Raw genomic sequence first — 15,138 nt, 5'->3', positions numbered from 1 at the left:
TTTTTCCTTTAATAACTTTTTTTATTCAGTAATTTTTTTTTTATTTAGTAACAATTTTTTATTTATTTAGTAACTACATATTTTGTTTTATTAAGTGATATTTTTTTTATTTAGTAATAATTTTTTTTTATCTAGTAGTAATTTTGTTTATTTATTAACAATTTTTTTTATTTAATATAGTAATAATTTTTTTTTATCTAATAGTAATTTTGTTTATTTATTAACAATTTTTTTTATTTAGTAATAATTTTTTTCTATTTAGTAATAATTTTTTTTATTTAGTAATATATTTTTTTTTATTTACTAATAATTTTTTTTTATTTAGTAACCATGTTTTTCTTTTATTTAGTAACAACTTTTTTTATTTAGTAGTAATTTTTTTTATTTATTTAGAAATGATTTATTTTTTCAGATATATATAAGTTATATAAAAAATAGCGCTGCAGCCGACAATCACCTCATTATTCTAACAGACGAGTGTGTGAAAATTATGTTCCTGTTGCTTCGTTTTAATTCGCGTTCACATTGTTTTCTTTACTTCTGGCAGCACTCCATTTCAGCGATGCTTTTTAGTTATTGTTAATTTGGCTGGCATATTTTTAGTTTGCAATTTAAATTGTTAATTTATGGTATATATCAATAAAAAGTGTTAGAAACGTAAGTGTATGTTACACAGTTTTAATCATAGATAATGTTATACAGACTTTTTTATTAAAGGTAATTTATGTGCTTTCCTTGGGTTGTTGTGTTATATCAGGGTCATTGATAACTCAATGATTGCCATTTATTTTGATATACATTTGGCGTGAGGCATTAATGACATTAATTTTTTTTGCTGATTTTTCTTTATTTTACAGTGACTGTTAACTGTTAAGCGGGTGCGGTAGCATCGGCGGCAGTGACAGCAAGAGACAACATAATGGTTGTTGGTTCGAATCATCAGCGGCGTGGTGGTGGTGATACAAGTAGTAATAATAACAGATGCGCAAATTCCTCGACCACCACTGTCTCGTCCTCCACCTCCAATAATACGTCCGGTTACCATCATTCCTCACACAACGGCACAGCTCATACCATCTCTGGTAAATCACATTCGATGTCTTCACACGGCAGTGGTGGTGGTAGTAGCAGTTCTAATGGTCATTCCCATCATCATAACGGATTTACTAATGGCTATCATTTAGGAAATGCTATAGGCGGTACAAATGGTACCGCCAGTAATAGTGTTAGTCGAATTTCTCAGTCGACGGGAATGACGCCTAAAGAACTATCTGAGAACGATGATCTTGCAACGTCATTAATATTAGATCCACATTTGGGGTTTCAATCTCACAAAATGAATATACGAGATTACTGTTTACAAAAATATTTAATATATATATATGTGCTGTGTAGTTGGCAGTATAATTCCAAATTTTCGACTGCGGCGCTATTTCTTTTAACTAAAACATATATATATTAAATATTAATGAAGTATTTTTGTTTTAAATAAAATATATGTATAAATATATATATATATAATATATATATCAAATATTAATTTTGATATCAAATAACTAAAAAACTATAACCCCGCGACCGGTGAGGTTTTCACTTTTAGAAAGTAGAACACCCCCTCTACCGACGCTTCGAGAGTGATAAAGATAGCGAAAGAGCACCGAAAAAATTCGTATTCCCCAGACATTGCACCTTCGGGTTACCATCTGTTCCGATCAATGCAGTCAGCCCTTATTGGAGAGCGGTTCACTTTTGACGAGAGCATCAACAAACAATGAATGGATCAAGTCAAACGAACTCGAATTTTTCGTCAGAGGAGTCCGTATGCGCCTGGAAGATGGAGTAAAGTTGTAGCCTCCAATGGCACATACTTCACATAATATCATGTATTATTTAATTGTTTAAATAATTCGCAACTTTGGCTAAGAAAGGACGGAAACTTATTCCCATATTCCCATTTTGGGTGTTTGTGACGGGCGTCTTGATGTTATTCCACGATTGGAGGGACCTACAATTTTAAGCCGACTCCGAACTGCAAATGATTTTTATGAAGAATTTTTTCACGAGAGAAATACACTTGGAGGTTTTCCATTGCCTGCCGAGGAGCGACCGCTATTAGAAAAAAACTTTTTCTTCATTTTGGTCTTACACCAAGATTCGAGCCTATGTTCTCTTTGAATTCCGAATGTTAGTCACGCACCAACCCATTTGGCTACAGCGGCCGCCGTATTTCCATTTCCGTAATACATAAAAGATCATTCCAACAACAAGGGCTTAAGTCATAGCTTAAAATTTGATTTTTTTTATTTAGTAATAATTTTTCTTTTATTTAGATATTTTTTTTTATTTAGTAATCATTTTTTTTATTTAGTAATATTTTTTTTTATTTAGTATAATTGCTTTATTTATTTTATTTAGTATTATTTTTTTATTTATTTAATAATCTTTTTTTTTATTTAGTCATAATTTTTATTTATTTATTTAGAACTATATATTTTTTTTAATTTATAAGCATTTTTTCGTTTATTTAGTAACAATATTTTTCTTTTGTTTAGCAACAATTTGTTTTTATTTAGAAATATTTCTTTTGTTATTTAGTAACCATGTTTTTCTTTTATTTAGTAACATTTGTTTTTTTTTGGTAATAATTTTTTTTATTTAGTAATTTTTTTTTTTATTTAATATAGTAATATTTTTCTTATTTAGTAATCATTTTTTTATTTAGTAATATTTTTTTTTATTTAGTATAATTTCTTTATTTATTTTATTTAGTATTATTTTTTTTATTTAATTAGTAATCATTTTTTTATTTAGTAGTAATTTTTTTTTTATTTAGTAATATATTTTTTTTATTTAGTAACAATTTTTTTCTTTTGCTAGTAACAATTTTTTTTTATTTAGTAATAATTTTTTTTATTTAGTAATATTTTTTTTTATTTATATTAGTAATATTTTTTTTTTATTTAATAAATATATTAATAATTTTTTTTATTTATTTAGAAATAATTCTTTTGTTATTTAGTAACCATGTTTTCCTTTTATTTAGTAACAATTTTTTTCTTTTATTTAGAAACAATTTTTTTTTTATTTGGTAATAATTTTTTTTTATTTAGTAATATTTTTTTTTTAGTAATATTTGTTTTATTTTTTAATATATTGTTTTATTTAGTAATAATTTTTTATCTAGTCATAATTTTTTTTATTTATTTAGAAATAATTTGTTTTTATTTAGTAACCATTTTTTTCTTTTATTTAGTAATAATTTTTTTATTTAGTAATATATTTTTTTTTCTTATTTAAATGAACTGTACATCTATATTTTCAGTGTATTCGAATGTTTTTTTTTCACTTGCTAAAGTAGTTGAAAATAGTACTATTAATGTAATGTACCAACCCGAAGGAACCATTTAAAATTGGAAATAGCAAATTGACATAAATTAGTAATTATATTTTTGTGCAGCTATATTTTGCCTTAATTTTTTTTTTTACCGGAGATTCCCAAAGTCTATCTCTTTGTCAATATGTCCGAGGTAATGGAATTATCCGAGGATATTCGAAATATATTTTGCAAATATAAGGAGAAGCAAAAGGTCGATCTTTTTCGAACACTCAATGATGTGAAATGTTGTGAATGCGGCCATCAGTCACGTATACGCAATGTCCAAAACAAAACATCCATGTAAGTGGTGAGGGATATTCCCGCATGGATATAAATAAGTCATTTTTAAAAAGCTTATTCTGAGACTTTTTCAGCTATCGGAGAATGACAATTTTCTACCAATTCATATTGTCCATTTTAACGATACTACTTTTGATGGCCACTTATGCGCTGTGGGCGGCCAGGCGCTATAACCATGTGCGATTATTTGGAACTGGAGGTTGTACTTCAACATTCTTGTGGACATATGATGACTGCATTGTGGCTCGTTAGCATATGCGATGGTCTAATTAGAAAAAAAAAGATATCAAAAATTTTAAAATAAATATGCAGTTTTAATACGTAATATAATATTTGATTCAGCTGACGTGGGGAGGCAGAACGAAGTAGTGAGCAAACAAGACATATATAAAAGAGAAAGAAGGAGCAGTTCCCTGTGTATTAAACGAACAAAACTCGACTGAAATTTGATAATAACCCACCAATTTGGGCCCGCTTTTCAATTCCAGACGAATTAAAGTCAGCAAATTGAAATGATTTCTATTACTGCATTTTTTTAATTGCTTAATCCGCTGTCTTTCCACATCGAAGTAACTTTCAAAAAGGTCCAGTAGTAAAATGTTACGAATAGGCGCAGCAGGAGTGCAAAATTTTCTAACCATAGTAAATAGATTTTCGCTTAGAATCTCTCTGCTGTTTGGCATAGGCTTTAGTTCCATTTAGTTTTTCGGTAGCTGCCCTTATCATCAGCATAGGCAAACCGAAGAGTGATAGAAATAAGATTGTGCCCATCAGAGAGTGCGTGACGTCACATTAGCTGAGTCGTGTAGTGTTGCCAACCATTTGCTCGTCGTAAAAAAATTTTTAAGTTTGGTGTTTGTAAGTTAAAAAAAACGATATTATTGAACAAAAAAGTGTTAAAAAAGGTCACTCTGAGAAGATTTTAGTGTTGAAAATTTGTTGGTTCTTATAAAATTTGATATTCTGAAAATTTAATTTTTTTCTTCTTTTAAGGTTATGTTAGAATATCAAATCTTCTTCTCTCAACTCTTCTAAACATTGAAAACCTTTTTACACATGTTAAAAATCGTTTGAATTTACTGAATGCGAATTAAAACCATAGAGGTGTAATCGCTTCTTTCAGTACTGAATCCTTAGTGAGACATAGGGCATCAAGAGGTGTAGTCATAGTAAAAATAAGCAACAAAATACAAGAAAATACTGAAGAAACTATAACAACATTTCTACAAAAAGAATAACTTATCTTGTTACATAACCTCAAATATAGCAAAAAGTTGTGCTCTTAACAAAAAACTCATAAATTAAATTCGACATAATCAACGCACATTTTAAAGACAATTTGTCACGCATACAAAGTTTGTAAGTAATTCAATAAAATTTTGGTATTTTATTTTATTTAAATGGGCATTTTAGTGCGTTTTTATATCCAAAGCTAGGTAACACTGCAGTAGCGGGAGAGAGATTTACGGCTAAAGCAGAAGAACACCAACAGCAACTGCAATCACGGGTAGTGCGAGCAGATGTTAAAAAAAGTAAAGCTAAATAAAACTGAGTGAATTATTGAACTAATTTTTAAAAAATCTACATTTTACAAAGTTATAAACATTACATTTTAATTAAAACAGGCTAGAAAAATGTTATGAAGAAAGAACTAAAACTCCGAGACTAATTAACAAAAGAAATACTAAATCAAGTTATTAAAATGGCCGTACTGGTGCTAATACGACGTCACTTATTGACAAATTTCTTGAGAGCAAAGTAACGGTACCACGATAGGCCATCTCATTATTCTTTCCATCGTGAGGCAAACCCATATATCGAACGTCTAGGCATCGCGTATGCTTATTTCGTCCATGCGTGTCATTTTTTTCATCAAGTCTGTCATAGAAAGCGCTATGAAGCGTTTTAAACTTTCGGATAGTGCAATGGTCTATTTGATATGCTTTGTCGCCCCTTAACATTTCAGTTTAAAGTCTCGCTTCTCTTTTTCCTATTATTCTGACAGCGTTTAAAGCTACCATTTGAACATAGAAGCTTTGCAAGTAAAACAATTAACTCCAGATCTCTGTTTGCGATGAACTATCCCATGCGAACTGTTATTTTAAAGCATGCGAAACAATCGCATACATTTTTATTATAAACCAAATTTGGAACAAATCACTCCTCGTATTTTCGAAAAAAAGAAAAGTTTCCGGTTGCTTTCTTCCAAGGCGCATTCATTAAAGGTGGTGGCACTAGACCAACAACAATGTTCTGTACGTTTAATTGTCAAAGAAAAGTAATGGGAAACTAGAAAACAAACAATGCATTCGCCTTGCTTCATTCTTAGCTGACAGCCACATGGACACGGCGAAAGAAAAAAAAGAACAAATCAGCTGATTTACTAACACCACTTGTAACGATGTCGAAAATACAGTGGGTGTCATTTTTTGAAAACCGTTATTTTATTTATGGCGAATTCGACAACAGAGTGACGTAAGTACAGAAAATAAACCAACCCTTCTATTCAAATGTAGGCACGCATATATATATCTATACACGATTTATTCTATATTTTTCGTTTTTCACTCACTTTCGCTAGGTTGGTTTCGTTAATCTATTTGATTTCTGACAGGATGGGTGATTAGCCTGCCGCTACCAGTCCTAAACAGTGGGAATGTCCACCTAGCGTTGCTTAGGAACACTGCTTGGAGCGCCATCTGTGTTTCACATTTTTCTGCCAGAAGGATCGCATAGATGGTTGAGGACTTCGCTAAATTTGGTGTGTCTGCGCTATTACCGCGGTTGCCCGCTTTCTCTTGCTGACGCCACTGATGCAATGTGTAACTGTGTGTTTTTCTTTGTTTTTTTGCTTGTTTTGGCAGCCACATTGCAATTAATGCGCTGACTATTCTGCGGGAGTAGGGATAAAAGAGATACCTTTTTGTTGTTGAGGAATGAGATTTTTAGGTAGTTGAATTGTCACAATTTCAAGGAGAATGTAAACAAACAAAGAAAAGGCACACTTTGAGATTCCAACCAAGGATGATAGATTGCCAGGCTTGGCCATCAGCTATGGTGAAAAAAAATACTCGTGCGAGTAGCTTCGGCTGCCACGTCACCGAAACTCGGCAACAGAATTTTGCTCGCTCATTTTACACGTATTCAGAGAACACAACTAAGTTTTTCTTAAACAAACCGTTGTTATGACACCGGTTACGTCAAAACATCAGCTGATTCTTTCAAATTCGCTGAAAGCCAGTTAACGGTTTAGTCTTGGCCACAACTCTAAAAATCGTTCCACCATGATTCCAACCATCAAATCACAAAAAAAGAAAACAAATTAATTATTATAACGAGCTCAGCTTGGCAGGCTTCGCCTTGTCCAGTACCTTTAGACCAAAGTGAATTCATACAGGGCAACTTGTGTTGAGGCAACTCGTAACTTGTGGAAGATGGGGAGACGAGAATAGAAGAGCGACGCTGAGATGCTTACATTGTACACAAATACATGTGAAAGCACTCTTCTGCTTCCTATTTTTTGACAGGCACGCTTGGTGGAGGAGTTTGACAGGCAGTCAGGTGTGAGTGCTTTATATTTTTGCGTCAACGGGTTGCTATGCCAAATTTGAATTTTTATGGTAACATTTAATATAAAGAAAAGAAAAAATTTAATATAATATCTTTGACTTGGAAAGTGTAAAGCAACAAATATTTTTGAATATATTTCTTAGCTCTATTGTTTCTTATTGAGAAATATCTGAATTTTTACGTAATTTTTTAGACCTTTTGATACGACGTTCTATGAAACTTAATAAATTTTTATGCAACCAACTTACATAAAAAAGCAGTTTGGTATCAGTTGATCTCAGCTGTGGGCATTTTTTGACAACAAGCTGAGAGTGTATAATGGCTCTGTATGGATGCTTGTGCTCGCGCAACTCGCTTTGCGTTTCCCCTCTTCTCAATGTTGTTGTTGGCTGCAGTTTAAAAACTAAAACAATTGCAAGCAATAGAGCTGCCCCAAGGCGAATTTATTACAGGTGACAGCAAACACATATAAGTAAAACCCTACATGTATTTGTTGTTGCGTTTGGTCTAAGCATCACGTCAAAATCAGCAAGCAAATGTAAACATACCAATACATACAAACAAAGCATATCATTTTGACGTAAGCCATACCTACGGCGAAAAATTCAGCTGGGTGAATGCTGTCACCTTAATAAATCCACCTTGAGCTGCCCTATGTGAACGACACGTGCGACACCAAAAAAGAACTCGCAAAGTTGAAGCACAAAAGTTTCCCTGTATGAACATCTCCTTAGCTACACTTGCAACACAGGGTTGCACGCACATAACTTAACGACTTTCAATGCTGAATTTTAATGAGATTGCCAATCGACACAACAAATTAAATGAAATTGGCAATCCATGCTATGAAATATTTTAAGTCATATATTGCCAACATCTATGAAGCAAAGGGCTGGCATTTTGCATGCTAAACAGACATATCTATACATTTCACCAAATGCCATGACGTTGCTTGCCCAGATAGGTTCGTAAGTTTGCTAGTGGTATCGGATACTGGGATATTGCGAAAAATTGTATACGTGCCATCTTTGATTTTGTGCATTTTCAAAATAAATGTATATTAAATTTGCGATTAAAAAGTCTTTCGTCAGAAAGGAAACAGTAATAAATGAGAAGACGCCGCTTTTCCCCAAAATGCAATTTGTTAGTGCATGAAAACATGAACCAAATCCATCAGATCACTTATTTGCAATTGAATTTAGTGAAAAATTTAGTGAATATGACAGAATCGGCTGATGGAATGACGTCACGTGGGATGCGCTTAATACAATTAAGCTTGTGTTATACAAAAAACAAATCCACAAAATTTAGCTTGTGTTAGTGATATACGAAAAAAATCCCTTAACAAAAGCTAAATTTTGTGGATTTTTTTCGTATAACACTAACACAAGCTAAAATTTTGTTATACACATCCCAAGTGACGTTAGCCTATTAGCCAATTCAAATTCACTCAGATATAGGCACTTTTTCAACAAATTCAATTTCAAATACATGACGTGGCAGTTCCCTTCACCATTTCACCACCTCATTTTTTTCACATAGGCAACAATCAAATCTTCAAATCTATAATCCTCGCAATTTTATGCTATCACTCTTTCGTGAGCTGGTGTCGCTGGTTTATGGCTTTAAAAATACGCATACATGCAACTCTGCACTACGTACCTTTTATTACGCCGTTGCTTTTTTCTTCTTCCGTCAAATTATTTTGAGCAGCTACAATAGTAGCCCCAGAAAATTCTTTTGTGAAAATCAAAGTATAATTTTTTAAAAACTCCAGGCTAGTTCCAAATTGTTAAAAACATACAAGTTTAAGAATATTTAGCAATTACGGCACTGCGATTAATTTCGAGCTAAGATTTACAAATTAAAATTTGTCAACAAAAGTAAGTTGGCTTTTTACAGGCCGTAGCGGGTTTTGGTTATCGATGTTTCCTTCATATACATATATATATATTCTATATGTGCTGTATGGGTGTTTTTTTTTTTGTTTTCAGAAATAGCAAATCGAGATGCCTATTACACTGCAATCATCGGACGATGAAAAATTCGAGACCGACGTACAAATCGCAAAATGTTCGGGGACAATAAAGACAATGTTGGAGGATTGTGGCATGGATGATAGCGAAAACGCCACTGTTCCACTACCCAATGTCAATTCCGCCATACTACGTAAAGTACTTACCTGGGCAACTTATCACAAAGACGATCCACAACCAACCGAAGATGACGAAAACAAAGAAAAACGTACCGATGATATCTCCTCTTGGGATGCAGACTTTTTAAAAGTTGATCAGGGTACACTATTCGAATTAATTTTAGCCGCAAATTACTTGGATATAAAGGGATTACTAGATGTGACCTGCAAAACTGTGGCCAATATGATCAAAGGCAAAACACCAGAAGAGATACGCAAAACTTTCAATATCAAAAACGATTTCACACCAGCCGAGGAGGAGCAAGTGCGTAAGGAGAATGAATGGTGCGAGGAAAAGTAAATTGCCCAAGTGTTTTATAAAAAACTGAAGAAGCACGTTTTAGCTCTCACTCGTGCTTTCATTGTATTTACTTATGTATAAACGAAATAACTACTAAACAACAAAAGATCAGTATGTAATTTTAATCAAAATTAGATTGCTTAAATTGATTTACGAATTATCATACCAGATTTGAACAATTTATCACAATAAAACGTAATTGAACCTCCTTAACGATTGGGTAATCTCATCCCTTGCCATTTAATGTAATGTTGGCTTGCTCGCAAACGCAGTATTTATTATGCGTCGTGGTGTGACTTACATTTTGGCTACGGTGGAGCGTAACAGCAGCATATTTACCTGCACTTGCCGTAGTACAGACACTGTTTCTATTCAAATGCTTCTACACGACTTGCTTGCTATTGCCCAGTGCAACTATAAACGAACAAACCCAATATTATAATTTTTTGGTGATATCTTTTCTATCGCGGCAGCATGCATTAACAATAAGACATATTTTTAAGAGCGTAGCCTCGGCATTCGGGATGCATTCTGAGTCCTAAATTTAGTAAATAATTGCTTCGATTTACTTCGTTCACACGACAGTCGGTTCTACGTTACCGCAACGACCAACTACGGCATGTGAAGGCACCCCCCACGACACTAACCATATTTTCACATACCCCATCAAACCCACTCATATAACACCCCTCTCCCTCTGGACCCAACCTGTCGAAACAGCAAGTTTCCTGGGCCTACCGTTAGATGAGCTAGACGAAGACGACCGGTGGTGATTTGCACTAAACTGATAGGGCAAAGTTACTGCTATAACAAAAACAACCCGGATTTACTATATATCCGGCCAAGAGCTATCACTACAGCAGTACTTCCCGTACATGTATGAGGGATGTTTTTGCTGCTACAACAACAATAACGAACAATTTATTTCAATTTTGAAATGACTTTTGTCCAAAAATTCTTCGTTATAAACTCTTTTTAAAGTTTGTTATTATTCCAAACTTATATTTGCACAAAAAAAGGAGGCGGACATGTATTGGCCTATCATACATTGGCAACTGATGCTAATCTACCAGATTCTAATTTGCGAATAACAGGCGGCTATCGACCTTTAGAAAAAATGCTTATAAAATATGGATAGGGAAAACAAAAATGTTGTTTGGTGACAAATTTAATGACAATGGTAATCCTAACAGCAGCTATGTAGGACGTTTCCACGACAGACGGTTCTACGTTACCGAAACGACCCGGATTTATATCCGGCCAAGGACTGTCACTCCAGCAGCATTCACCGTATGTAAGTATGGGGAATGTTTATGCTGCTAAAACAACAACAACAACGTATGTAAGTAATAGTGTGCTCCAAATTGCATTCATATACCATTTGTATGGACATATATTGCAACATTTTTTCAAATTAGCGGCTCTCGAATTCAATTAAAGGCGAATGATTTAACGATTGTTGCTGGTACATCAAAACGCCTCGAAGTCTTTCAACTAAATACAAATACTAAAAGCATATAGGATTATTAGACATGGTGGGAAAATGTACATATATGCTGCAACAACAACAATAACATTAGACATAGTTATTACAAGCCTTGGACTCTTCGAAATGATATCGGCCTTATAATGCCGAAGGCTACACTCCTGTAGACCCCTGCTTGAGCCTGAGCCGCCTCGCAGGCATTTCAGGAGGCACCTCTTCAACTACGCGGACGAGATCCAGGACAAAACAAACCACCAATTACTGGATCGAACAGTGCACAGACAGACAATTAACGACATTCATCGGGATACTCTCACTACCTTCTTAAGCTCCCGACCCCCGAATGCCGTCATCGGAGTCCAACCATCACTCATTGTAGACGAAGAGCTCCGCGTTCCCACGACAGTCGGTTCTACGTTACCGGAACGACCCGGTTTTATAAGCGGCCAAGGACTGTCGCTACAGCAGAATTCCTTATATATCTATGGGGAATGTTTATGCTGCTACAACCACAACAACAACGAAGAGCTCCAACTTCCCCGAGAGTCCCGCGTATCTTGGCACAATTACGCACACAAAACATCGAATTAATGGGTCATCCGTCAGCCCTAAATTGGCACCTAATGAAATGCGAGGTCGACATCTTCAAAGCCTGAAGAAGTTATTGAAGCCTTCGAACAGCAAGTCTTGGAGGTATCCACTACAGAGTGGCAGAACTGCTTTGAAAATTGGTTCAAGTGGATTCAGAATTCTTTCTCCAAACTAATATTTCTTCTTCTTTATATATAAAAATGAATGTTTGTCTGTATGTCATCGATGAACTCAAAAACTGCTGGACCGATTATTAAAAAAAATTGGTATGTATATGTATTTTTCCACGGAGAAGGTTTATAGAATACGATAATTGATACCACTCGCCACCAGGTGGCGCTGCAGAGTAGCAACTTCTGCCCCGTTCAACCAATTGTCATAAAAATTAGTATGACCATGTATTTTTACACAGAGGAAACCTATATGACAAAATAACATTGCACTGGCTATTGCATCATCTGGAATTGCGGCAACTCTTTTGGATGGTGGCCGAACAGCGCATTCAGCATTGAAACTGCCGTTGAATTTGCAAAATACTGAGGCATCAACATGCAACATCTTTGGAATGGGAAAAGTACTCCAAACGTGTCAAATTATCATATGGGACGAATATACAATGTCTCACAAGAAAGCATTTGAAACGCTTGATCGTATACTGCGAGATTTGAGGGGAAACAGATGGATCTTCGTTGGCGCTCTCATTTTATTGTCTGGTGATTTTCGACAAACACTGCCCATTATACCACGTTCAACACCCGCTGATGAACTTAATGCATGTCTTAAATCATCAGTCCATGGCGTCATTTACAGAAATTGACTTTGAAAACTAACATGCGTGTACAACTACAACGGGAGGTATCGGCGGGAAATTTTGCCAAACAATTATTGGATATTAGAAATGGGCTATTACAACAACAACGAGAACTTATATCTTAACATATAAAAATGGGCTTTCAATTGCTTTGTCAGTCTGTTTATTCATTTATTTTTTTTGCCGAGTTTAATCTTTTGTTGTTTTTCTTCTAGATTTTTTAATCTTTTATTGCTTACTCTGTGTTCCTTTCTGTCTTTCAAACCATTTTTTCAGTCCTTTTTTTATATTTCTTCGTCCTTCTAAATAGAAAATTTACATCTATTAATGTATGCACAATTTTTGTTATGTCGAAGTAAAAAAAAAAAAGAGGTTGTCTGTAAAGTCGGTTTACTGACGATAGTTTAACGTGATAACGTCATAAAAAAATACGGATTGAATGGTTGCATTTTTCAAAAGAAAATTTTAATTTTATTTGTTTGATAGATATTTTGTATAGATATAGAGAATGAGTTAACATTAACATAACATAATATACTTTAACATAACATAACATAACATAACATAACAAAACATAACATAACATAACATAACATAACATAACATAACATAACATAACATAACATAACATAACATAACATAACATAACATAACATAAAATAACATAACATAACATAACATAAAATAACATAACATAACATAACACAACATAACATAACATAACATAACATAACATATAATAACATAACATAACATAACATAACATAACATAACATAACATAACATAACATAACATAACACAACACAACACAACACAACATAACATAACATAACATAACATAACATAACATAACATAACACAACACAACATAACATAACATAACATAACATAACATAACATAACATAACATAACATAACATATAACATAACATATAACATAACATAACATGCTGTTCAAGCAAGGTAACGACGCATGAGCAAGATAACGACGCATCTTTTGGTGCGTACAGCCGGCTACATAGAATTATAAGACGTTATCACGTCAAAAAATAATAATAACATTAAAACAACAGGTATTATCAACAAACTTGGTTTTATTTTAAATTCTTCAAGTAAATCAAATTAATAAAAATCAATAAGAAGGCATATGCAAATACAAATATGTGAATTTATATATGTACATATGCGCATATACATACACATATACGCTCACTTAAGTAGGAGAGAGCAAAATGTCGAACGTTGCCGTTCGTTTACTTTGTTTGCTTTGTCGTTCGTTCCGCGCTTTCGCTTGCAGTTCATTCAATGCAATGAGCAAGGTAACTACATATGAGCAAGGTAACACTAATATGAGTAAGGTAACTACATATGAGCAAGGTAACGACACATTTTTTCGTGCGTGCAGCCTGTTAAATCGAATTATAAGACGTTATCACGTCAAAAAATAAAAATATTATAAGATTTCCCACAAATTAATATAATATTTTTCTCCAGTGTGCTGATTAACTTAGGGTTATATTGTATATATCTCCTATAAATAATAATACTATTTTTCTCCACACAATTATACATTTTTTGCTAATACTTTAATTTCAAACATGTTTACAAATACATACATACATACATACATACATTTTTAGCTACAAGTACAACTTACAAATGCACGTTTTTCGAACGCAAATTGAAGTATTTTGCTATTTCCGGTGCTGTTTTGTCTTCGATTTCCTTCACCACTTTTTCAATAGCTCTTTTGACCAGGTCCTTTTGCTGCAAATCGTCAGCGGCGTTTATAATTTGGAATAGTGTCTCATTGTCGACATCTAAGAAATTCTCCTTCCACTTCTCCACTTCACCACTTTCCAATCCATACGAATCATTGTCGCATTTTTCTGCCCAAATGATGACGCGACGCAAAATATTTGATGTTATTGTATTTAACAAAATACAGCCTTTCTCCATCGAAACCTTTTTCGCTTCTTGAACTATAGAAGATTTTTCAAATAATAGCTCACGGGTCTCAAGTATTTCTCCATCCTTGGTGCGAATTTTCAAATCATTGAGTGCCATTTTGCCAGTTGCATTGTTTAGTTAAGTTCGATAAATTTATTACAGTTGAAAGCCCATGAATCAGCGGCGGAAATAATGTACCTTCAATTATTTATATTCTGTGCTTGATTTCATACAAGACTGTCTGGCTTAACTAGCGCGAGATATGACAACTTGCAATCGTTCCCAACTGATGCTACTCTCTCATTTCGCGTATTGTTTTGTTCTGCGTAAGTTAATAAGCACAAATCGATGCTCAATAAAACGTGCGCTACAGATTATCGTTGGTTGCAGCGTGCGCACTTAGTCGATGTACTTATGTACTTATGTACATATGTATGTATGTATGTATGTATGTATGTATGCATGTATTAGTTGCATTCGCTGAGATTTCCAGTAGCAAAATTCTGGCGAATTCAATCTGATCTCTCTCAAAGAGAAAAATATTGAAAATAGTAAATA

The 15,138-nt window shown here is 33.6% G+C and overlaps 4 protein-coding genes across 4 annotated transcripts; 3 read left to right on the top strand and 1 right to left on the bottom strand.

The window, feature by feature from the left end:
- Positions 1-555: 555 nt before the first annotated feature.
- LOC129237104 (histone-lysine N-methyltransferase Suv4-20-like) lies at positions 556-1,462 on the top strand. Its single transcript, XM_054871533.1, has 2 exons — positions 556-657; positions 858-1,462. Exon 2 carries the CDS (start codon positions 920-922, stop codon positions 1,460-1,462), a length of 543 nt encoding a protein of 180 aa, XP_054727508.1. The 5' UTR covers positions 556-657; positions 858-919.
- A 1,940-nt stretch (positions 1,463-3,402) lies between these two features.
- LOC129237820 (uncharacterized) lies at positions 3,403-4,069 on the top strand. The gene is made up of 2 exons (XM_054872767.1): positions 3,403-3,676; positions 3,751-4,069. The coding sequence occupies exons 1-2, from the start codon at positions 3,519-3,521 to the stop codon at positions 3,926-3,928; spliced, it is 336 nt and encodes a 111-aa protein (XP_054728742.1). The 5' UTR covers positions 3,403-3,518; the 3' UTR covers positions 3,929-4,069.
- Positions 4,070-8,938: 4,869 nt separating this feature from the next.
- LOC129239183 (S-phase kinase-associated protein 1) lies at positions 8,939-9,954 on the top strand. Its single transcript, XM_054874520.1, has 2 exons — positions 8,939-9,129; positions 9,241-9,954. Exon 2 carries the CDS (start codon positions 9,256-9,258, stop codon positions 9,739-9,741), a length of 486 nt encoding a protein of 161 aa, XP_054730495.1. The 5' UTR covers positions 8,939-9,129; positions 9,241-9,255; the 3' UTR covers positions 9,742-9,954.
- A 4,240-nt stretch (positions 9,955-14,194) lies between these two features.
- On the bottom strand, positions 14,195-14,923 carry LOC129238537 (uncharacterized). The gene has a single exon (XM_054873592.1). It carries the CDS (start codon positions 14,695-14,697, stop codon positions 14,284-14,286), a length of 414 nt encoding a protein of 137 aa, XP_054729567.1. The 5' UTR covers positions 14,698-14,923; the 3' UTR covers positions 14,195-14,283.
- Positions 14,924-15,138: the final 215 nt, after the last annotated feature.

This window comes from Anastrepha obliqua, chromosome 2 (genome assembly GCF_027943255.1).
Source record: "Anastrepha obliqua isolate idAnaObli1 chromosome 2, idAnaObli1_1.0, whole genome shotgun sequence".
NCBI classification, from domain to species: domain Eukaryota; kingdom Metazoa; phylum Arthropoda; class Insecta; order Diptera; family Tephritidae; genus Anastrepha; species Anastrepha obliqua.
The sequence above is the reverse complement of the archived record's forward strand: the minus strand, read 5'-3'. Positions and strand labels throughout refer to the sequence as shown.